This window comes from Brassica napus, chromosome A1 (genome assembly GCF_020379485.1).
Source record: "Brassica napus cultivar Da-Ae chromosome A1, Da-Ae, whole genome shotgun sequence".
In the NCBI taxonomy this organism is placed as follows: Eukaryota; Viridiplantae; Streptophyta; class Magnoliopsida; order Brassicales; family Brassicaceae; genus Brassica; species Brassica napus.
Genome location: NC_063434.1, coordinates 6,043,395 through 6,061,990, shown reverse-complemented (window position 1 = coordinate 6,061,990; position 18,596 = coordinate 6,043,395). Strand labels below are relative to the sequence as shown.

The window sequence follows — 18,596 nt, the reverse complement described above, 5'->3', positions numbered from 1 at the left end:
TTACATGGTAACTGATCTAGTTACGGGTATTAAGTTGGTTATATGCAGAACCATGGCTGGGTATATCATTCGTTGTTTGTTACGTTTTGAGTACCTGCTAACTATGTTTATTTACTGTTAAATATTGTTAAGTTGTACCATGTAGATCTGTCCATTTTGTTACTTGTTAACTATACATTTGCCTACTTTGTCATTCGGTTACGACTAAAAAATAAAATAATTTATTTTTTTACACTTACTTTTCTATTTTAACATGTACGAAACCCCTCTTTAACCAACGGACCATCGTCTGCAGCGCATCCTCCTGTCAAGTCTATTCCTCGGAACGACTTTCCACCAAATCTCTGTTTCTCTGCAGTCTGATACAGACCTTGTACGACCGCCAATTCTCTTTGGGCATAAAGCAGGGACAATTTCGTCCTTCTATGGCAAAAAGGATAGTCATTTTTCCCTTATCCAAACTTATGGGCATTTCACTAAATTACATCTTTGTTAGGTATATTTCACACATTCTCTCTTTAATGAATGTCATTTTTGTGACTTTCTTTTTCTAGTGCTATTTTTGAGACATAAACTTCAAAAGGTGCTATTATTGACAATTACCCTTTAAAGAATCTAAAATTTAGAAATCTAAAATAGTAGAAATAATTGAATTGAGCTAGTTCAGTGATATGGTGAGTTAGCACTTAGTACTATTTTTTTTGGAGTTATTAACACAAATGGACACTTTATGTGTTTTTATTACAGCATAGAGCACATAGTGCTACTGAGACACTTTTAAGTGGTTAAAGACCCATTTCTCCTCCCAAAAGCGAAACCAGATATGGGCATTTCAGTAAAAGCATATTTTTGTTCTGGTTAGATTGGTTAGTGGCTTTGAATTTTGAAAAAAAACAAGGTTGTGGTGATGGTCTCGAGAAGAAGTTTAATTTGTTTAATAAACAAACTTGGGTCCCCTAAAAAATTAGTTTCCATTATTTTTCATTTCTCTTTCATAAACTGAAAGTGCGTTTCCGGGAGAGAAATCGACGGACGAAGTTGCTGACGTCCGACGATTTAATGGAGGATTCAGGCGAATCAAACAATGACGGCAAGAAGCGAGCAGGAAAAGAGAAATCTGATAGAGAGTTTTAATATGTTTCCATATTGGCTCAGATTTAGGGTTTCTCCTGCTCATTCCACGCTGCATCGTCCCCTCCGTCGTGCTCTGCAAGCCGTGAACCGCTCTTCTGTTATCACCAGAAGCCGCGACCTCAGAGCCTCTCTCTTCAGCATGAAATCAAGCCACGATCTCTTCATCTCTGCCGCGATTCTGAATAGCAATATACCATTTCAGATTGACTCCATGCTTTTTAATTGTTCAGCCTAGACCTTCACACAAAAATTGGATGATTTAAGATGAAACAATGGTTGACGGCGGTGGAATTTTTCAGAAACCCTAAAGCAAGTCATGAAGGAGAAGATGAGTTGATTACAACTTTGCCATCAATGAAAAAAAAAGTAAAAAAAAATGATTAATGTGAATTGTAAGATTAATGACGATTTGCATAAAAGTAATTAGATATTAATGAAAATCAAGATTTACTAAAGATCACACAAAAGGTAGAACAGGAAAATGTGAACATATGTACATGTATATATGTGTACAACAATTACTTGTGTATATATGTACACATGTACAGATGTTCACATGTGTACAATTCACATGTGTACAACGATTAGTTGTGTATATGTTACATATGTACACAATGGTGGACTAGTAGTTTAGTTTCTAAGTAAACATATGTACACGATGGTGAACTTGTAATTTAGGCAACATAATCTTGATAAGAAATGGTTAAGCTTAACTTTAATTCATCATTCAGCTTAACTGGTTAAGAATGTTGCATATCAAAGGTTTTATATTTCTGTATTACATATTAGATGTAATAACTAGTTAAGAATGTTGGTCGCTCTTATTTTGTTGTCTTTGGTTTTGAAACAAGACTTACCAAATGTGACCTTTAACCTTTTGAATTTGCACCAAAAGTTGAAAGTATGTACTCCTGCCCCGATTAGATGTCAAGAACGACCAAGAGATATGTAGTTTTGGGTTCTGGTTGTAACAGAATAGATGTGTGCATGGTGGACTTGTGTACACAGTAAAATATTGTATACATGGATACTAACGATAGTGTATATCATGTTCATGTTTTCTTTTACAGTTACTTGTACACATGGATACTAATGAGTAATGACATGTAAATGAGTCTCTTAGATAGTTATTTAACTTTTTAAAAAATTTCATTAATATAAGAATTACTGACAAAAACTCAAAAATAAAGTGTAAAAAATGAAAGCATACATGTGTTCTATACAACAATAAATAGAAAAACTTGACATCTACAAAGAAAAATAAAACGTTTACGTAGATAAGCAAACAAACAAAGAAAAACCATATTTTGTAGGCTTGGTAAAATATGAAAAATTAAAATGATGTCCATGTATACCTGAAATTTAGTGTACATGTTTGTGTGGACATATGACAAACTCAAGATAATTGTGTAAACTATTTTTTAACATGTTATTAACTCTGTTTAAATTTCAGTAATATAATAGTTACTGACAAAAACTCAAATTATATGTATAAAAAAGAGGAAAAGAACATGTGTTATGTACAACAATAAATAGAATAACTTAAATCTATGAAACCAATTAAAAACATTTACATACACAAGCAAGCAAACAAACATATCTGTGAAAGAAAAACCATTTTTGGAAGGCATGATATGACATAAAATCATATTTTGGATACGAGATAAAACATGTGCATGATGAAATGGCATATAAAACCATCGAATAATATATAAAACTATCTTTTACAGGTTTAGGATATCCATGGTTAAATATGTACACCTTATATGATGTTCATGTGTACCTGAAAGTTATATTTGTACATGCGTACATGTGTGGACATATGAAAAACTCAAGATAATTGTGTAAACTTCAGTAAAATAATAGTTACTAACAACTCAAATTTCATGTGTACAAAAATGGAAAAAACATGTGTTGTGTACAACAATAAATAAATATAGCAACTTATAATTTATGAAGCAAATTGGAAACTTTTACATAGACAAGCAAACAAAACAAATAAAATATGAAAGAAAAATCTTTGTAGAATATATGTGACTTGAGAAATCTTTGTTTCCATAAATATCCAAATCTGAGATTTCATCGGCTTCATAAGGTGTGTCCTCAAAGAGATAGGGGATCTCAAGTTACTGATATCAGAAGGTTCCTAGTAATTGGGGCATTGTTGTACATGGGCTAAGGTGTACAAATGGATGGGGAAGCTTGTCCCTAGAGTGAATGTACATGTGGATACTCTTGTTGATGGACATCAGCAAGTTTGGTGGGATGAGAAATTCCTGCTTTCAGTGAATTGAGAGTTCACCGGACGTGAAAGCTAAACAATCCACCTTTAATTTGATGTAGATTATACTGTATAATCAAAATCAAATGAATGCCTGAGCATAATATGACCAATTTCATTATCAATGGCAACTAGCACTTTACTCAAACTACATAAATACTCCAAAACTGAAATTAATCATCTATTCTCATACACTCTTCTCAGGAGAATATGGACATATTTTTAGTGTAAAAGGATCAAGCAATTACAAGATAAAACATAATAAAACTACTGTATAGAGGCCAAGTTTTCAAAATACAAAGCATAATCAAACACTTGTATAAGATACATAAATTATCTTGTGAGGCCAAAACATCAAAACTGAAAGTTAACAAAATTTTAAGTAAAACGACCAAACAAAAGAACAAGGAATTGATTTAACTTTCAACGTTGTTTCACAAGTCAAATAACCAAACACATAATGGGCACTACTGTATCCTACCAAACCAAAGAGAACAACTTGAAATCTAAGACGTAATTATGAACATTTACAACTCTCGAACTTTGTACCTGTCACAATTCTCGAGCCTTGTTAAAGTCGGGAGACGGCTTCTCCGCCGTTGTCTGCATCAGCTTCGTCTGCCTCGTCGTCACCAGTCATCGTCACCATCATCGAGGGTTTAAGCGGAAAATATGTTGTCGAGATAAAATATAAATGAATCTGAAAGGATACAAAGTTTTCTGATAATGACTGTTTTGAGATTTGCTTTGTTTCTATCTTGAAATTTTAGTCTGTAAAATCCTTTCAGATGTGGAGGAAGAGAGTGAAAACTATTTGTGGTTGGTAGAAGATGCAATCTGAGCCATCAATTTTGGTTGGATATCAAATTATCTAATGGTTAGATTTATATGGCAGATATATGTCATATCACATTTTTGTCTGATGAATCTAGTCCCTTCAATCTAAATAAAATCAATGGCCAAGAATTTAGCCCGTCAAAACGAAAAACATTGATTTTTTAGTTAGTGAAATAGTCATTACAATCAAACTAGATAGGTTAAGAATCAGCTGATGTTTAAGAAAAAGTGTTCTTGTAGATAGAAGTGTCCCAGCGTGTAATATAAAGATGAAATGTGCCTTAAAGTGTAAATCTTTCTTTTTTTTGAAACACTAGCACTAAGCACTAACAATGGACTATTAATACTTAAAAGCCATTTTATGTGAAAAATGAGTTTCACTTATTGTATAAACTTCCTTACAAGCACTCTATAAATAGAAACACCTTCAGACCTTAACAGAGACTCTCAAGCTTCGCTGCACTAACTCCACCAATGTATAGAGTCTCCTCCCAAGCTTCAGCAACCAGTATGATTAACCCAAAAAATAACACACTTTCATGACATGGATTCATGAGAAAAGCTCCAAAACTTTCATGGTTGGGCTCGGCAAACCCGTACACATGAAACATTGAGCGCAGACTAATACCAACGCACAAAAGAGCTTATGCTCCTCTTAGTCACCTTTGCAGCTGAGTGATTTATAAGGCCCCCCAAATGTTAGTTAATCGAGTATTCTGCAACCTTTTGCTCTTAGTTTTGACTCGAGACCGAAAAACTTGATCCCTGAAAGCACCAAATCAGCTGTCTTCTTCTTTGTCTGCTCAACCAACATTTCATCATAGACTACCATTTCAGCCTCTGTCATAACTTTTCTCTTTTTCAGCTCCGCAAAGACTTCTCTTGCTGCTTTGATTGTTCCATGCTTAGCCATACCAGAGATAATCGCACAGTATATAACTTCACTGATACAGACACCTTCTTGGTTCATCTCATCAAGGACTTCCATAACCTTCTCCACGCTACTCGCTTTGCATACATGACAGACCCTCAGAGCGTACATAAACTCCCTTGGACCACTTTCAACGTTTCCCAGGCACTCACGAACTAGTAACATCACAGCATCAATTTCTCCAATTTGGCTGAGTCCTCTAGCAAGAGACAGATAAGCAGCTACGGAAGGAACACACGACATCTCGGTGATTTTTTCATGATACGAACAAGCCTTCAGGACTTCACCCTTCGCAACAAAACAGCTAATTGCTATACTGTACGATAATGAATCTGGTTCAAACCCAAAATCCCTCATTTCAGTTAAAAGTGACAAAGACTTTTCAATATCCCCCATCTTGTAAAGAGCTTCCATAAGAATGTTGTACACACAGACACTGCCATGACCTTTAGTCTTTAGTACATCAAAGACATCTAAAGCCATCGTTCTCTTTTCTTCGTCAGCACACAACAATTGTGAAAGGTAATCTGCTACAGGGTATCCTAATTCCCCAATTCGTTCTAGCAACTCTAAAAAATCACTCAATCTCTTCATCACCACATAAGCAACCATAATGGGACTCAGAGTCTCAAAATCTGGCTCCAGTTCTTCCTCAACTGCAACATGGAAGAGCTTATAAGCTTTATCAACCTGATTCACAGTACACAACCCTTTAATAACTGCATTATATATCCCAAGATCAGCAATATACCCAGAACCCACCAAATCCTCCCACAGATCACAAGCACATCTAACCTTCCCATCCGCTACAAACCCTTCAATCAAAACCCTATAGATCTCCCTATCAATCAAAACCTCTTTTTCCTTCATCTCCACAAACAACTCATACCCTCTTTCAACTCTACCGTCTTTACACAAACCCACAACAAGTGTCCCATACGCCATCATGTCAGGTTTCACCTCATCGCGTTTCATCTCCTCCCAAACCCGTAAACTCCCATCAATATTCCCTTCTGAAACCAACGTCTTGATCATCGCCGTGTAAGCAAACACATCAGGCTTACACAGATCATCCCTCATCCTCTGCACTATCTCTAACATCTCCTCCATTCTACCAGCTTTACACAGTCCTTTAACCAAGATCATGAAAGTGGTACGTTCCTCAACTAAACCGTCTTCTTTAAAATCATCATAAACAGCTAAGGCTAAATCAAAGTAACCACATTTCATCAAGGCATCCATTATCCTATTATACAAGAACACGCTAGGTTTGAATCCAAACTTCTTCATCTTCTCGTACACGTAATAAACTCTTAACCCTCTTTTATTATCAGCGTGCATTCTGATCAGAATCTCGAACTGTTTCTCCGACGGAGGGCGTCCCTGGGAGTCCATGAGCTCCGGCAACTGATCCGCCGCGCGGAAGTTTCCGGTTCGGTTGAGGCAATACGCGAAGGCGTTGTAGGACGCGAAGTCGTGTCTGTACCCTTTCTGCTTACCGGCCCAGTGGAAGAACTTCGCCGCGACGGCGGCGTCGTTTCCTACTTTTAAAACCTCGGCGACGGTGCTCGGCGTGACGCGGCGGAGTTTGTTCAGCTCCGAGACGACGGAGGGGCCCCAGTGGTTTTGGTTCTTGCGGAAGGCGTCGAGGACGAAGCGCGCGATCGGGGATAGGCGTTCGGAGGCGGCGGAGATGGTTGCGGAAGGAGGAGACGGCGGCGGAGAAGGTCGGGGGCGGGATTGCGGGTCCCATTTGCGGAGATCGAAGGGGGTTCTGTTGGATTGTGATTGGGGTGAGTCTCGGGAGAGGTATTGGCGGTTGGAGAAGAGACCACCGTGGACGACGGGACGGTTACGGGAGGGTTTACGGTGGCCGTGGAAGAAGTTGGGTTTAAGAGGTTTCTCAGGGAGATTTGGAGGTTTTGGTAATTTCATCGCGATTTTTTTTTGCCTGCTCTTCCAACTTCTCCGGTACACTTGAGCTAATGTGTTAATTGTTAAATGGTATCTACGACGTCGTGTTGTATTGTCACTGTAGTTTAAGTGGGCCGGATTTGATTTGTAAATGGGCTGAAAGCAACAAAACATCTCTTGGAAAATATAAGAAATCTAAAGAATTAAAAGATTTGAACTTGTCACATTTAAATGCTATGGATTGTGTTCTTTTAAGTTTTAACAAAACCTAAAATAATGTTTAGTATCAAAAGCTAGTCAGCAAGCCTACCAAACACCAAATCCAAAAACAAAACAAAATCCGTATGAGCATAACATTATACTCTACTAATAAATGTTTAGCGAAAAATTATATAATGCTGGACGTAGTTTCTTACGTGAAACAAAATTCGATTTTTAGTAATTAGTAAAAAAGTTATGTATATATATACTTGATCATGATCATGGTAGTTTCATGTTGAAAAGAGAATTCAGTTTCACTTTAGGATCCATAAATGCTGCCAGAGATTTAGAAGCTACGCTATAAAGGAGTCAGAGTTGTAGGTGACCAGGGACCTAACGACCAAAAGAGTTCACCAGTTGATTTCTGATGTTAGGGTTAGGCGAGGCATCGTGTAGATTTCCTTTGCTATCCAGTCTCCTTGTTTGCTTTGAAACTAAGCCATGATACTGACAACCTACGTTGCACGGAAGCTTCATCGGGCGTCCGCTTCCCGTTTCGGAACCGGAATCAGAATCGGAACCTTGTGGAAGCTTACAGAATCTCGCTTCCAAAACGCTTCTAAAATATTCTCTTTAAAACACATTGGAAGCTTACGATTCCGTTTTGCAATCATGCTTCCATTTAAAAAAAAAACACAATGTCTTATATCAATAAAAATATAAAATTATAGTTTTTAATTTATATATAATCTAAATTTTAATAGTACTGAATAGAGAGAATAGAAATATACAAATATTAAAACTAATACTATAAATTATCTTTATGCATTGAGGTTTTTATTAAAGATAAATCATATATGCAAATATATATTATGTCAATTAATTATAAAGAATTAAAAAATATAATATTATTTATTTAATTTAATTTATGTGTATTTTCACAGTTTAAATATGAAGTCATTTCAAAATTATTATAAATGAATAAATGCTTTATTTTAAATTTAAATCATATAATTTTTAGTTTTAGATTTTTAAAAATAATCTTACATATGTATATATATTCCAATTTTTAATTTTTAGTCTTACATATATATATATATATGGATACGCTTCCAACACGTATCCGCTTACTAATTTTTTTAAAAATCCTGTTTCTGCGTTTCCATACGCTTCCGCTTCCACGTACCCGCTTCCGTTTCCATGTAACATTGCTGACAACTGACGTATATTTTCGATTGGAAAATAAAAAGAAAGTCAACCAAAGTTAGGTAGCCTAAGGAAATTTAATTTGTAATTAGTTTCAACAATATAGTTGACCCTTTTGATAACTCACAATAATCTGTTACCGGGTTGATAATCAGAATATGTAAAGACTTTTCATAAATACCATTGTATCATTGACTTGTGAGAGCCCAAACACGCAATAGTTACAAGCAATAGAGAAGTATTTTTAATCAATAACTTAGGCCAATTACTATCGCAATTATCACTTGAAATTGTAAAGTACTATTATATATGCAAAGTCCTATCTAACATGTCTAAGAAAATTATTTGTCTATGAACGATTAGTTGGCTAATCACGTTAGATAGTTAGGCAGTGGCTGCAACTAGCTAGGCAGCCAAAATACTTGATCACTATTGATTTTTTTTCCATAATCAATTAGATAATATAAAATGAGGATTAGAACGAATGATTGCTCACAACAATCATTGCAATCGCACCATAATAGAAGACATCCCTTATATATTAATTGAGGAACATTTGAAAAGATGTAACCTCAATTTTGTATTAATTAAAAGAGGCCCCAATGCATAGGTGGCACTCAATTAGGTAGTCAATTACATTCAATTGAAAAATAAGTAGGTCCACATTCGATTTGTATATGTTGTTAGATACATAAGTTGGTCAAACTATATGATATAATGATATGATATGATATTTTCTTTCCTTAAATAAAACCTACGGAATTACCATAAATGACTAATATATATATGACAATTAATGAGTTTAATAATAAAGATTTGATAACAATGTATATCTCCTTCATCATTTTTTGTTTAATTTTATATTATTAAAATAAATTAAACAATCAAATTAGCTATAAAAATAAAATTTAGATTTTTTCGTATATGTTATATTTTAAATTTTTAAAAACGACAATAAATGACTAAAACTATTAAAATTATTATGTTAAAAATTAATGATCAATGGTTTAACATTTTTATTATAAGAAGATACACATGATTTTAAAACCATATGAGTAAAAAATATCATTTAATAATAAATATATATATATATATTAAACACTATATACCATAAGATTACATAAATATTTTAATATTAAAACTTTCAATGAATTTTCAAGAACATTTATAAATTATAAACTTATTAAAGATTTCAGATTGAAAATTTTGTTATCGATGATTTAAATATTTTGTTATAAAACGATATGAACGATCATAGAACCATATGATTATAAATTCTTATTTAATAAATAACTATACAAAATATACTATTTCTAGAAAAATAGGTTGGTCCATCTTAACTTATATTACACTTTTTATTAAACTAACTATCGAATTGATAAATAACGTACCAAAAAATGTTTTGCACTTTCCTTAAATAAAAGCTACGAAATTACCTAATATGATTAACGTATATGTGAAAATTAATTATAATGAATAATAAATATTTGATAACAATTTTTGTATCTTAGTTCTTTTTTTAATTTTATATTATTAAAATATATTTAAAAATCACATTAAATATATAATAAAAACATTTTTAATTTTTCTTATATGTTATATTTTGAATTTTTCAAAACGTCTATAAATTATTAGAAATTTGAAGATCCCCACTCTGAAAATTTTGTGATCAATAGATTATTTTTTTTGTCATAATAAGTTACAAATGATCATAAAATTGTATTAATATGAACTTTTATTTAATATTATAAGAAGATACACATTATTTTAAAACCATATGAGTAAAAAATATCATTTAATAATAAAACATATATATATATATATATATATTATACTATATACCATAAGATTACATAAATATTTTAATATTAAAACTTTCAATGAATTTTCAAAAACATTTATAAATTATAAACTTATTAAAGATTTCACATTGAAAATTTTGTTATCGATGATTTAAATATTCAGTTATAAAATGATATGAATGATCATAGAACTGTATGATTATAAATTCTCATTTAATAAATGACTATATAAAACATACTATTCTTAGAAAAATAGGTTGGTCCATCTTGACTTACATTATATTTTTTATTAAACTAACTATCGAATTGATAAATAATCTACCAAATTTTTTTTGCACTTTCCTTAATTAAAGCTACGAAATTACCTAATATGATTAACGTATATATGAAAATTAATTATTATGAATAATAAATATTTGATAACAATTTTGGTATCTTAGTTCTTTTTTTTTATTTTATATTATTGAAAGATATTAAAAATCACATTAAATATATAATAAAAACATTTATATTTTTTCTTATATGTTATATTTGAATTTTTCAAAACGTCTATATATTATTAGAAATTTGAATATTCCCACTCTGAAAATTTTGTGATCAATAGATTATTTTTTTGTTATAATAAGTTACAAATGATTTATGAATTTTTATTTAATAAATATTCAAACTAAATAATATATATATATATATATAAACACTAATGATTTAAAGCAACAAGATTGGCTGATCAATTTAGTCGTCCAGTTGAAATCTTTCAAAAGTATGTGAAAGACTAAAGTCAAAGTAAATATGGATTTAGAATATTAGTTATATTTTACTAACCAAATACCGAAAAAACCGAACCGAACCGAAACCAACCCGATATCCGGATTGAACACCCGTAATCCAAATGAAGCCAAACTATTGTTTCATTCTCCAAAATATAATAAAAATAATAACTTAATCCCGCGCAAGGCGCGGGTCTTATCCTAGTAATTGAAATATTTTTGAAAGGAACAAACTGGTTTGCGTCGACATTTCATTCGAACAACGACAATGTTTTTGTTTGACTTTTTTAATTAGTCACAATTTCTCTCCATAGGATAATTTCTCTCCATAGGATTTTTTCTTTATCATCCATAACGAGCTGGAACCAAGGTTTGGTTTGACCAACAAGAAAAAAAAGAACATAATGTTGGTTTCCAACGATAGTCTCATGTTTCGATTGTGAACCGTATCTTCTGCAAGTCTAGATGTTATGTCTTAATTTATTTTCACATACACTTGTTGAGACTTGAGAGGGATGACAATTAAGTAAACCTCTTATATAGCCTCAGAAAACCTGTAAAGTATATTGGTTGTATCAATTTATTGAATATTATGAATGAATGGAAACAAAATGAAATAAGATAAATTATGGAATTAAAAAATGGAACTACATTCCATCTTATTATGAGTCTTTTTTAATCAAGAATGCTTTGTAATTATATTATACTTTTTCCCTAATCCACAAATAATAAGAATGATTTTTCAAAAAAAAAAAATTTAATTCAAATGATAATATTTTTTGAAATCTACAAAAAAAAGGCATTCATACAATTTTATTTCATGAATTAGTAATGCAGTTGCACCCAATAAATTTTGATCACCAACACCAAAAACTTTCGTCAACTTTAATTTATTTATTGAAAACCTTATCGACTTTGGTGGAAACGGAACAAAATAATCTTCAAGATCATCTATATTCATTTCTATATTTCAGAGATTTCTATTATAAAAAATAAAGATGAAAATTATGCTTGAATTTATTCATTTATAAGAAAGTTGATATACTTGTCTCTAGAAATTAATGATATATTTATCTCTAAATATAGAAAAATAGCATTCTTCTATAAATAAAAATATAGTATTTATCTGTTATAGAAAAACACATTATTTTTTTAAAACATAGATGAATTAAAGACTGTTTATCAATATCATTTGGTTTAGACGAATCAGGATCATTTTTACTGAAGTGAACCGAATATATATGAATGAATCGAACCAAACCAAATTAAAATGGAAACTGAAATATTCAAAAACCAGATTAATTGTAGAATATATCTTACCAAAATTGAGATATCTCTGTGATTAAATTCACTCTATATATCTGATGTTTACCCAACAAAAAAAAACAATTAAAATAGAAAAAAGAAAGAGAAGGTGAAAGGGATAAATAAAAAAGGAAGGGGGAAGAGAGAGTGGTGACCAGGTCGTAGTTTGTGGTTTCGTTTTGCATTGCACGTTTCGTCCGTCTTCTTCTTCTTCTTCTTCCGTTTCTCCCTACTTTATCTCTCCCTCTCTGAGTCTCTCTTACGTTCTTCTCTTCCTCCCCCTCCCTTAATAACGTTTCTCGTTTCCCCTTTTCAACACATCATACCAAAACTCTTCTCCCTCCTCCTCCTCCTCTCAATCCGCTTCTCTCTAATTCTCAGGTACTCTCTCTCTCTCTCATTCCCTGTATCTTCATTTGTTCTGTAATTACTCAATTCTCAACCTGATTTTGAACCAAATCACAGAATTGTGATCAAAACTGCTTGAATCGATTGAAATTGAGCTTGTAATACGTTTTATGGATTCTGGGTTTCTTCTGATCCGTAATTTCTGAGATGGGTTTGTTCATCAGACAAGGAAACTCGATCAAATTCAATGACTTTTCTCATACCATTTTGTTTGTTTCCTCTGTTTTTTTTTTGTTCTTCATTTGACAAACATGCTCTGCCTAATCAACATTTAAATTAATAATATAATCAAACTTGGGACTTTATTAATAATAATAAAGCAAATTGATATTTTTCCTCCACAAATGTATTCAAACTTTTTGTCTGTCGTTTTCTTTGTTTTTGATTCTTCTTCTTAGGTCCCACTTTCCAACAAATATTATTTCTTTTTTCCTCTGTGATGTATTTGCTTTCTTTTGACTTGTCTTCATCTGTTTATAAAGTAGCTTCCTTCATACCAAAAGACCATAAGAAGTTTGAGTTGGTTTTATGTTAACTTTCAGATTCTTGTGAATCTCCAAATGCTAAGTTTCTCTAGAGCCAGAAGTCAAGGAAGAAACACAAGACCTCTTACAGGAGGTTAGTCTTGAAATAGAATCACATATTTTGACATTATAGACCACTCATATTTACAATCTTTTTAATTAAATGTTGAAAACATTCAGGAATGGATTATTTGGAACCCAAAAGAAAGACCAATGTCATGGGCAGGGTTATCCTGGTCGTTTCTCTTACAGCTTTATGCATTATTATGCTCAAGCACGCCCCCAGTTTCACATCCCCAACCGCGGTAACTCCACTATCCTATTTGCTAGAATCTTTTACTCTTTTTCATAATGGCTGTAAACATGTATCCTGAGAGTCTGTTTCTTAAATGGTTCTTTTAGTTTGTATGTTTTCTTTTTGTAATCTCAACTTTTAAAGGTCTTTGCTGTAATTTGTTGTTCTTTACAGTTCTCTCGCAGCGAGGAAGGAGTGACTCATGTGTTAGTCACTGGTGGCGCTGGATATATCGGATCACATGCTGCTTTGAGGCTGCTCAAGGATTCATACCGTGTAACCATTGTGGTAAAGTTTCTTTCTTTAATGAGAAGTCATAAAGCTGCATTGTTTGGTTTTGTAAAACTTATATCTCTGTCTCACAAACAGGACAATCTCTCTCGCGGGAATCTTGGCGCTGTCAAGGTCTTACAGGGTTTGTTCCCAGAACCCGGGAGGCTTCAGTTCATCTATGCTGACTTAGGAGATGCCAAAGCTGTAATATCTCATTTCCCTAAGATTCTCTTGAGTATATTTGGGTCTTGTTTTCTTAACTGAGGTGATCTTCAGGTAGAAAAAATCTTCTCAGAGAACGCATTTGATGCTGTTATGCATTTTGCCGCAGTAGCGTATGTTGGAGAGAGCACCCTGGATCCTCTAAAGTACAATCTCTAGCCATTCTTTTGTTCATAACATCTTTGCTAGATTGAGTTCTTGTGGCTAATCACTCACGTACTGTTCATTCTTTTAGGTATTACCACAACATTACGTCAAACACATTAGTAGTTCTTGAAGCTGTGGCTAGACACAAAGTGAAGAAGCTGATATATTCAAGCACATGTGCCACTTATGGAGAGCCTGAGAAAATGCCCATTGTTGAAGTTACTCCACAGGTACTCCAAACAGTTCTAGAATGACCCTTTCTTTGCCATGATCAAGTCTCATTAGATTTGAAAATTATTGATGCTCAGGTCCCTATTAACCCTTATGGAAAAGCTAAGAAGATGGCTGAAGATATGATCCTTGATTTCTCTAAAAACTCTGACATGGCCGTCATGATCCTAAGGTTCAGTGTTCTGTTTCTTTTTTCTTGAAGCTTTTTAAATACTCCGTTTCTGATCAATCTTTATGATTTTTCACAGATACTTTAACGTGATCGGTTCAGACCCAGAGGGTAGACTAGGAGAAGCTCCAAAGCCTGAGCTACGTGAGCACGGTCGGATCTCAGGTGCTTGTTTCGATGCAGCTCGTGGTGTGATCCCAGGCCTTCAGGTCAAAGGAACAGACTACAAAACAGGAGATGGAACCTGTGTTCGTGACTACATCGACGTCACTGACCTCGTCGACGCTCACGTGAAGGCTCTGGAGAAAGCTAAGCCTAAGAATGTGGGAATCTACAATGTAGGTACTGGCAAAGGAAGATCCGTCAAGGAGTTTGTGGAGGCTTGTAAGAAAGCGACAGGAGTAGATATCAAAGTAGACTTCTTGCCTCGACGACCTGGAGATTACGCAGAGGTGTACAGTGATCCAGCAAAGATTCTGAGAGATCTGAACTGGTCTGCTCGTTTTACTAATCTTCAAGAAAGTCTTGAGGTTGCTTGGAAGTGGCAGAAGACTCATCCTCATGGATATGCTTCTTCTTAAACACCAAAACAAAAAAAAAGAGTTCTAATTTTTTTTTATATATGGGAGAGATTAGCTTATAGAAAGGGGTTGATTTATTACATACTTGCAGTTCAATAATCAAATACTTGTGCTTTCTTGATACAGATTATGTAAGAGTTAATCAGTGACTTTGATAGATGATGAAATAAATAATGTGATGATGATTTTAAAATTTATGTTGAAATCATGTGTTAATGTGTTATTATTAATTCTGTAAGTTATGAATCCTAATTAAAATAATGTTTATTCCGTCATAAAAATTTAATAATGGATTAGTTTTCAAAATGAATTATGTTGAATTGAAAATTTCTTTGTTAAAATTACAAAGAAAAATCTGAAGCACCAATAGATTTAAATTAATAATTAAAATTCACTTGTTAGCTTTCAAAATTATTATATTTTAATAGATTAGATTAGATAATTTTAATATAATTAAATCACATGTTATCCAGTTATAAAAATTTAATAATGGATTAGTTTTCAAAACGAATTTTAGTATAATTTAAAATTTCTGTGTTAAATTTTCTGAAAATTTTAGTTTTTAAAATAATTAATTAAATTCATTTGTTGGATTTGAAATTAGTATATTTTAACAAAAGGGTGCTCATATTTTATTATTTCAATATATAAATGAATTATTTTATATTTTGTCTACTGAGCCTAGTATGGCAGTATCTTATGTTAAGGGCCCATTATGAAATCAAGCCCATAAGCAAGTGAAGAGGTGCATTCAATTATAAACCCTAGAAAATTTCGGCATCTCGATAATCTCGATCTGTTCGTCTCCACTCCTCCGGCGCACTAGATTCGCCGACCGAAAATCTCCTCAACCGCGCCGCAGGTGTCCACCGTTTCAATCGGCAACAATGTCGATGTCAAAGAGCTCCAAGATGCTCCAGTTCGTAAACTACAGGATGCGAGTAACGATCCAAGACGGAAGACAGCTCGTGGGGAAGTTCATGGCCTTCGATCGCCACATGAACCTCGTCCTCGGCGACTGCGAGGAGTTCCGCAAGCTCCCGCCGGCGAAAGGGAAGAAGATCAACGAGGAGAGGGAAGATCGGCGTACGCTAGGGTTGGTTCTTCTCAGAGGCGAAGAGGTTATCTCCATGACGGTGGAAGGACCGCCTCCTCCTGAAGAGTCACGTGCCAAGGCTGGCTCTGCAGTGGCTCTTGCTGGGCCTGGAATGGGCCGTGCTGCTGGACGTGGAGTGCCTACTGGGCCGCTCGTTCAAGCGCAGCCTGGGCTTGCTGGGCCTGTTCGTGGAGTTGGTGGGCCGTCTCCGGGGATGATGCAGCCTCAGATCTCTCGTCCTCCTGTGATGCGGCCTCCTGGGCAGATGCTCCCGCCGCCTCCGGCTTTTGGTGGTGGTCCTCCTCCGATGGGGAGAGGCGTTCCGCAAGGTCCTCCGCCGAGTTACGGTATGAGGCCGCAGTTTGCTGGACCGCCGCCTCATGGGATGGGAGGACCGCCTGGTGGTCCTCCTCCGCCTCCATATGGGCAGAGACCGATGGGGCCTCCGCCTGGTGGGATGATGAGGGGGCCTCCACCACCTCATGGGATGCAGGGACCGCCTCGCCCTGGAATGCAGCCTCCTCCTGGAGGGTTTGCTCCGCAGCGTCCGGGGCCGCCGCCGCCTAATCCACATAATCAGCAGCAGTGATTAGGTTTGCCTTTGTTTGGTGAGATTGTGAAGGCATTGTTAAGTTTGTTTGGTTGGAGTTTGTGCTTTTCATGTCTTTAGCTGCAATCTCTGATCTATCTTTAAAGTTTGTAGATTTGTTGACGAGTGAGAGTGTCTTTGTTGCCCTATCTTCTTGTGTTTCCGTAAGAGAGATTTTATTAAACTTTGTTATTCACATCTTATTTGCGTCTGATCGTTATACAATGCTTATCCGTTTTAAGTGTGGAACAACTTTACGATGACCTGATAACATAGTGAGTGTCTTTACCTTTGTTTTGAGTTGCGTATCTTCTTGTGTATTGCTTAAGAAAGATTCTATTGAACCTGGTTATAATCACCTTATTCAATGTGCACATCTAAGTTAGGATTTACACATTGCTAACCCTTGCAAGTTTATTCAGAAACTTTCTTGCGCCAATTTATGAAATTTAATCCCTTCCTAGAAACTAATCGGACCAATTTTTAAATGACTAGTTAAAACCTTGTTTTAGGGAGCTGTGGATGTTGTACCTTTTATTTTTTTCTGTAACAAGCTGTGGATGTTGTTGTACACATTCAGATGTGGTTGCATCAAAAGTGTGGAATATTCATATTACATCTGTCAGATTTATTTTGGATATATAGAATCACTATATCTGTTTGGATTTGCAAATATTGTCACTTCATCATCTTCTGATCAAGTTTATTAGATGATAAATCGACTTTTTTTTAACTTCCCTGGACCTTTGGGATTGTTCATTGTTGTTTTTTTGGTTCGATGTTTTTTTATTAAGATGCCTGATACCACCTATAAGGTTCTTAGCTGCGTTCATAACCTTATTACATCTGCCATGCCAAAGCAGATGGCTTTGTAAAATGTTAATTCTTATTCGGTTTATGATCTGTAGGCCAAATTTCGTTTGTTTAGTATAATAAATTTTTTTGGACAACGTTTAGGATAATAAATAATTAGACGAATGATTAGGACCGGATAGTGAGTAAAAATGCTTGTTTATAATGAAATTCATAATCAGAAAACGAAAGATTATAGATGCAAATTTTAAGTAACATGTTGGGTTTCAAGTAGTTGGCTATAAGCATATACGTGAATTCGATGTTTGGTCTGTATTCTAAATCCGACAAGTGGTTCAAAACTTTCGACTGTAAAATGTTCCAATGATTGTACACGACTGTGTTAGCAATGAGTTTTCTTCAGTGACTATTTATTCATTGCAATGACATTTGTAGAATTAGTCATCTCTTTGTTACAGTAATTGTACCGTTGAAGGACAAATTAAATAATAAAAAAAGGAAAATGAGGAAAAGTATCGAAAAGTAAAAACCTAACGGTGTGTGTGACCCATTAGCACTCCTAATGATTCTTCTTCACATTTGACCCTCCCACCATTGCTAAATCTCAGCTTTAATGATTTTAAAACATCATACAAATATTAAGAAAGCTGCTACCGCTTTAATCATATAGTAATATATAGTCGTTACTTGTTATTGTTTTATTTCTTAATCAGAATGATACTTTATAACGAATTCGAGTTATATATTCTATTAGACTATTTATTGTTGTTTAATGGATCCTGACAAGCTTATTTTATATGTTCATAGTCAAAAAAAGAATTGGAGATTTATTATTACATTTGTTTAATTTCAGTGAAATCTGTAAAATTT

At 34.1% G+C, this 18,596-nt stretch overlaps 3 protein-coding genes across 4 annotated transcripts; 2 read left to right on the top strand and 1 right to left on the bottom strand.

The window, feature by feature from the left end:
• Window positions 1-2,971: 2,971 nt before the first annotated feature.
• LOC106425591 (pentatricopeptide repeat-containing protein At4g20740) lies at window positions 2,972-7,198 on the bottom strand. 2 transcript variants are annotated; one of them, XM_048740103.1, is made up of 2 exons: window positions 3,965-7,198; window positions 2,972-3,509 (listed from the first exon to the last, which is right to left on the bottom strand). In XM_048740103.1, the coding sequence occupies exon 1, from the start codon at window positions 7,116-7,118 to the stop codon at window positions 4,956-4,958; it is 2,163 nt and encodes a 720-aa protein (XP_048596060.1). In that variant the 5' UTR covers window positions 7,119-7,198; the 3' UTR covers window positions 2,972-3,509; window positions 3,965-4,955. The 2 variants fall into 2 exon arrangements, with proteins under 2 accessions (XP_048596060.1, XP_048596058.1); XM_048740101.1 differs by having other exon boundaries at window positions 2,972-3,483.
• A 5,271-nt stretch (window positions 7,199-12,469) lies between these two features.
• LOC125577911 (probable UDP-arabinose 4-epimerase 3) lies at window positions 12,470-15,425 on the top strand. Its single transcript, XM_048740034.1, has 9 exons — window positions 12,470-12,759; window positions 13,329-13,404; window positions 13,491-13,615; window positions 13,780-13,893; window positions 13,975-14,082; window positions 14,155-14,246; window positions 14,336-14,477; window positions 14,556-14,650; window positions 14,727-15,425. Exons 2-9 carry the CDS (start codon window positions 13,347-13,349, stop codon window positions 15,226-15,228), a joined length of 1,236 nt encoding a protein of 411 aa, XP_048595991.1. The 5' UTR covers window positions 12,470-12,759; window positions 13,329-13,346; the 3' UTR covers window positions 15,229-15,425.
• A 446-nt stretch (window positions 15,426-15,871) lies between these two features.
• Window positions 15,872-17,154, top strand: LOC106360774 (small nuclear ribonucleoprotein-associated proteins B and B'). The gene has a single exon (XM_013800440.3). It carries the CDS (start codon window positions 16,116-16,118, stop codon window positions 16,911-16,913), a length of 798 nt encoding a protein of 265 aa, XP_013655894.1. The 5' UTR covers window positions 15,872-16,115; the 3' UTR covers window positions 16,914-17,154.
• Window positions 17,155-18,596: the final 1,442 nt, after the last annotated feature.

Bases quoted from the DNA above. Each gene is read 5' to 3' on its own strand.
- LOC125577911 (XM_048740034.1), top strand. From the start codon at position 13,347: ATGCTAAGTTTCTCTAGAGCCAGAAGTCAAGGAAGAAACACAAGACCT. The intron at 13,405-13,490 runs GTTAGTCTTGAA...GAAAACATTCAG, and splicing joins CACAAGACCTCTTACAGGAG to GAATGGATTATTTGGAACCC. The intron at 14,478-14,555 runs GTACTCCAAACA...ATTGATGCTCAG, and splicing joins TTGTTGAAGTTACTCCACAG to GTCCCTATTAACCCTTATGG.
- LOC106425591 (XM_048740103.1), bottom strand. From the start codon at position 7,118: ATGAAATTACCAAAACCTCCAAATCTCCCTGAGAAACCTCTTAAACCC.
- LOC106360774 (XM_013800440.3), top strand. From the start codon at position 16,116: ATGTCGATGTCAAAGAGCTCCAAGATGCTCCAGTTCGTAAACTACAGG.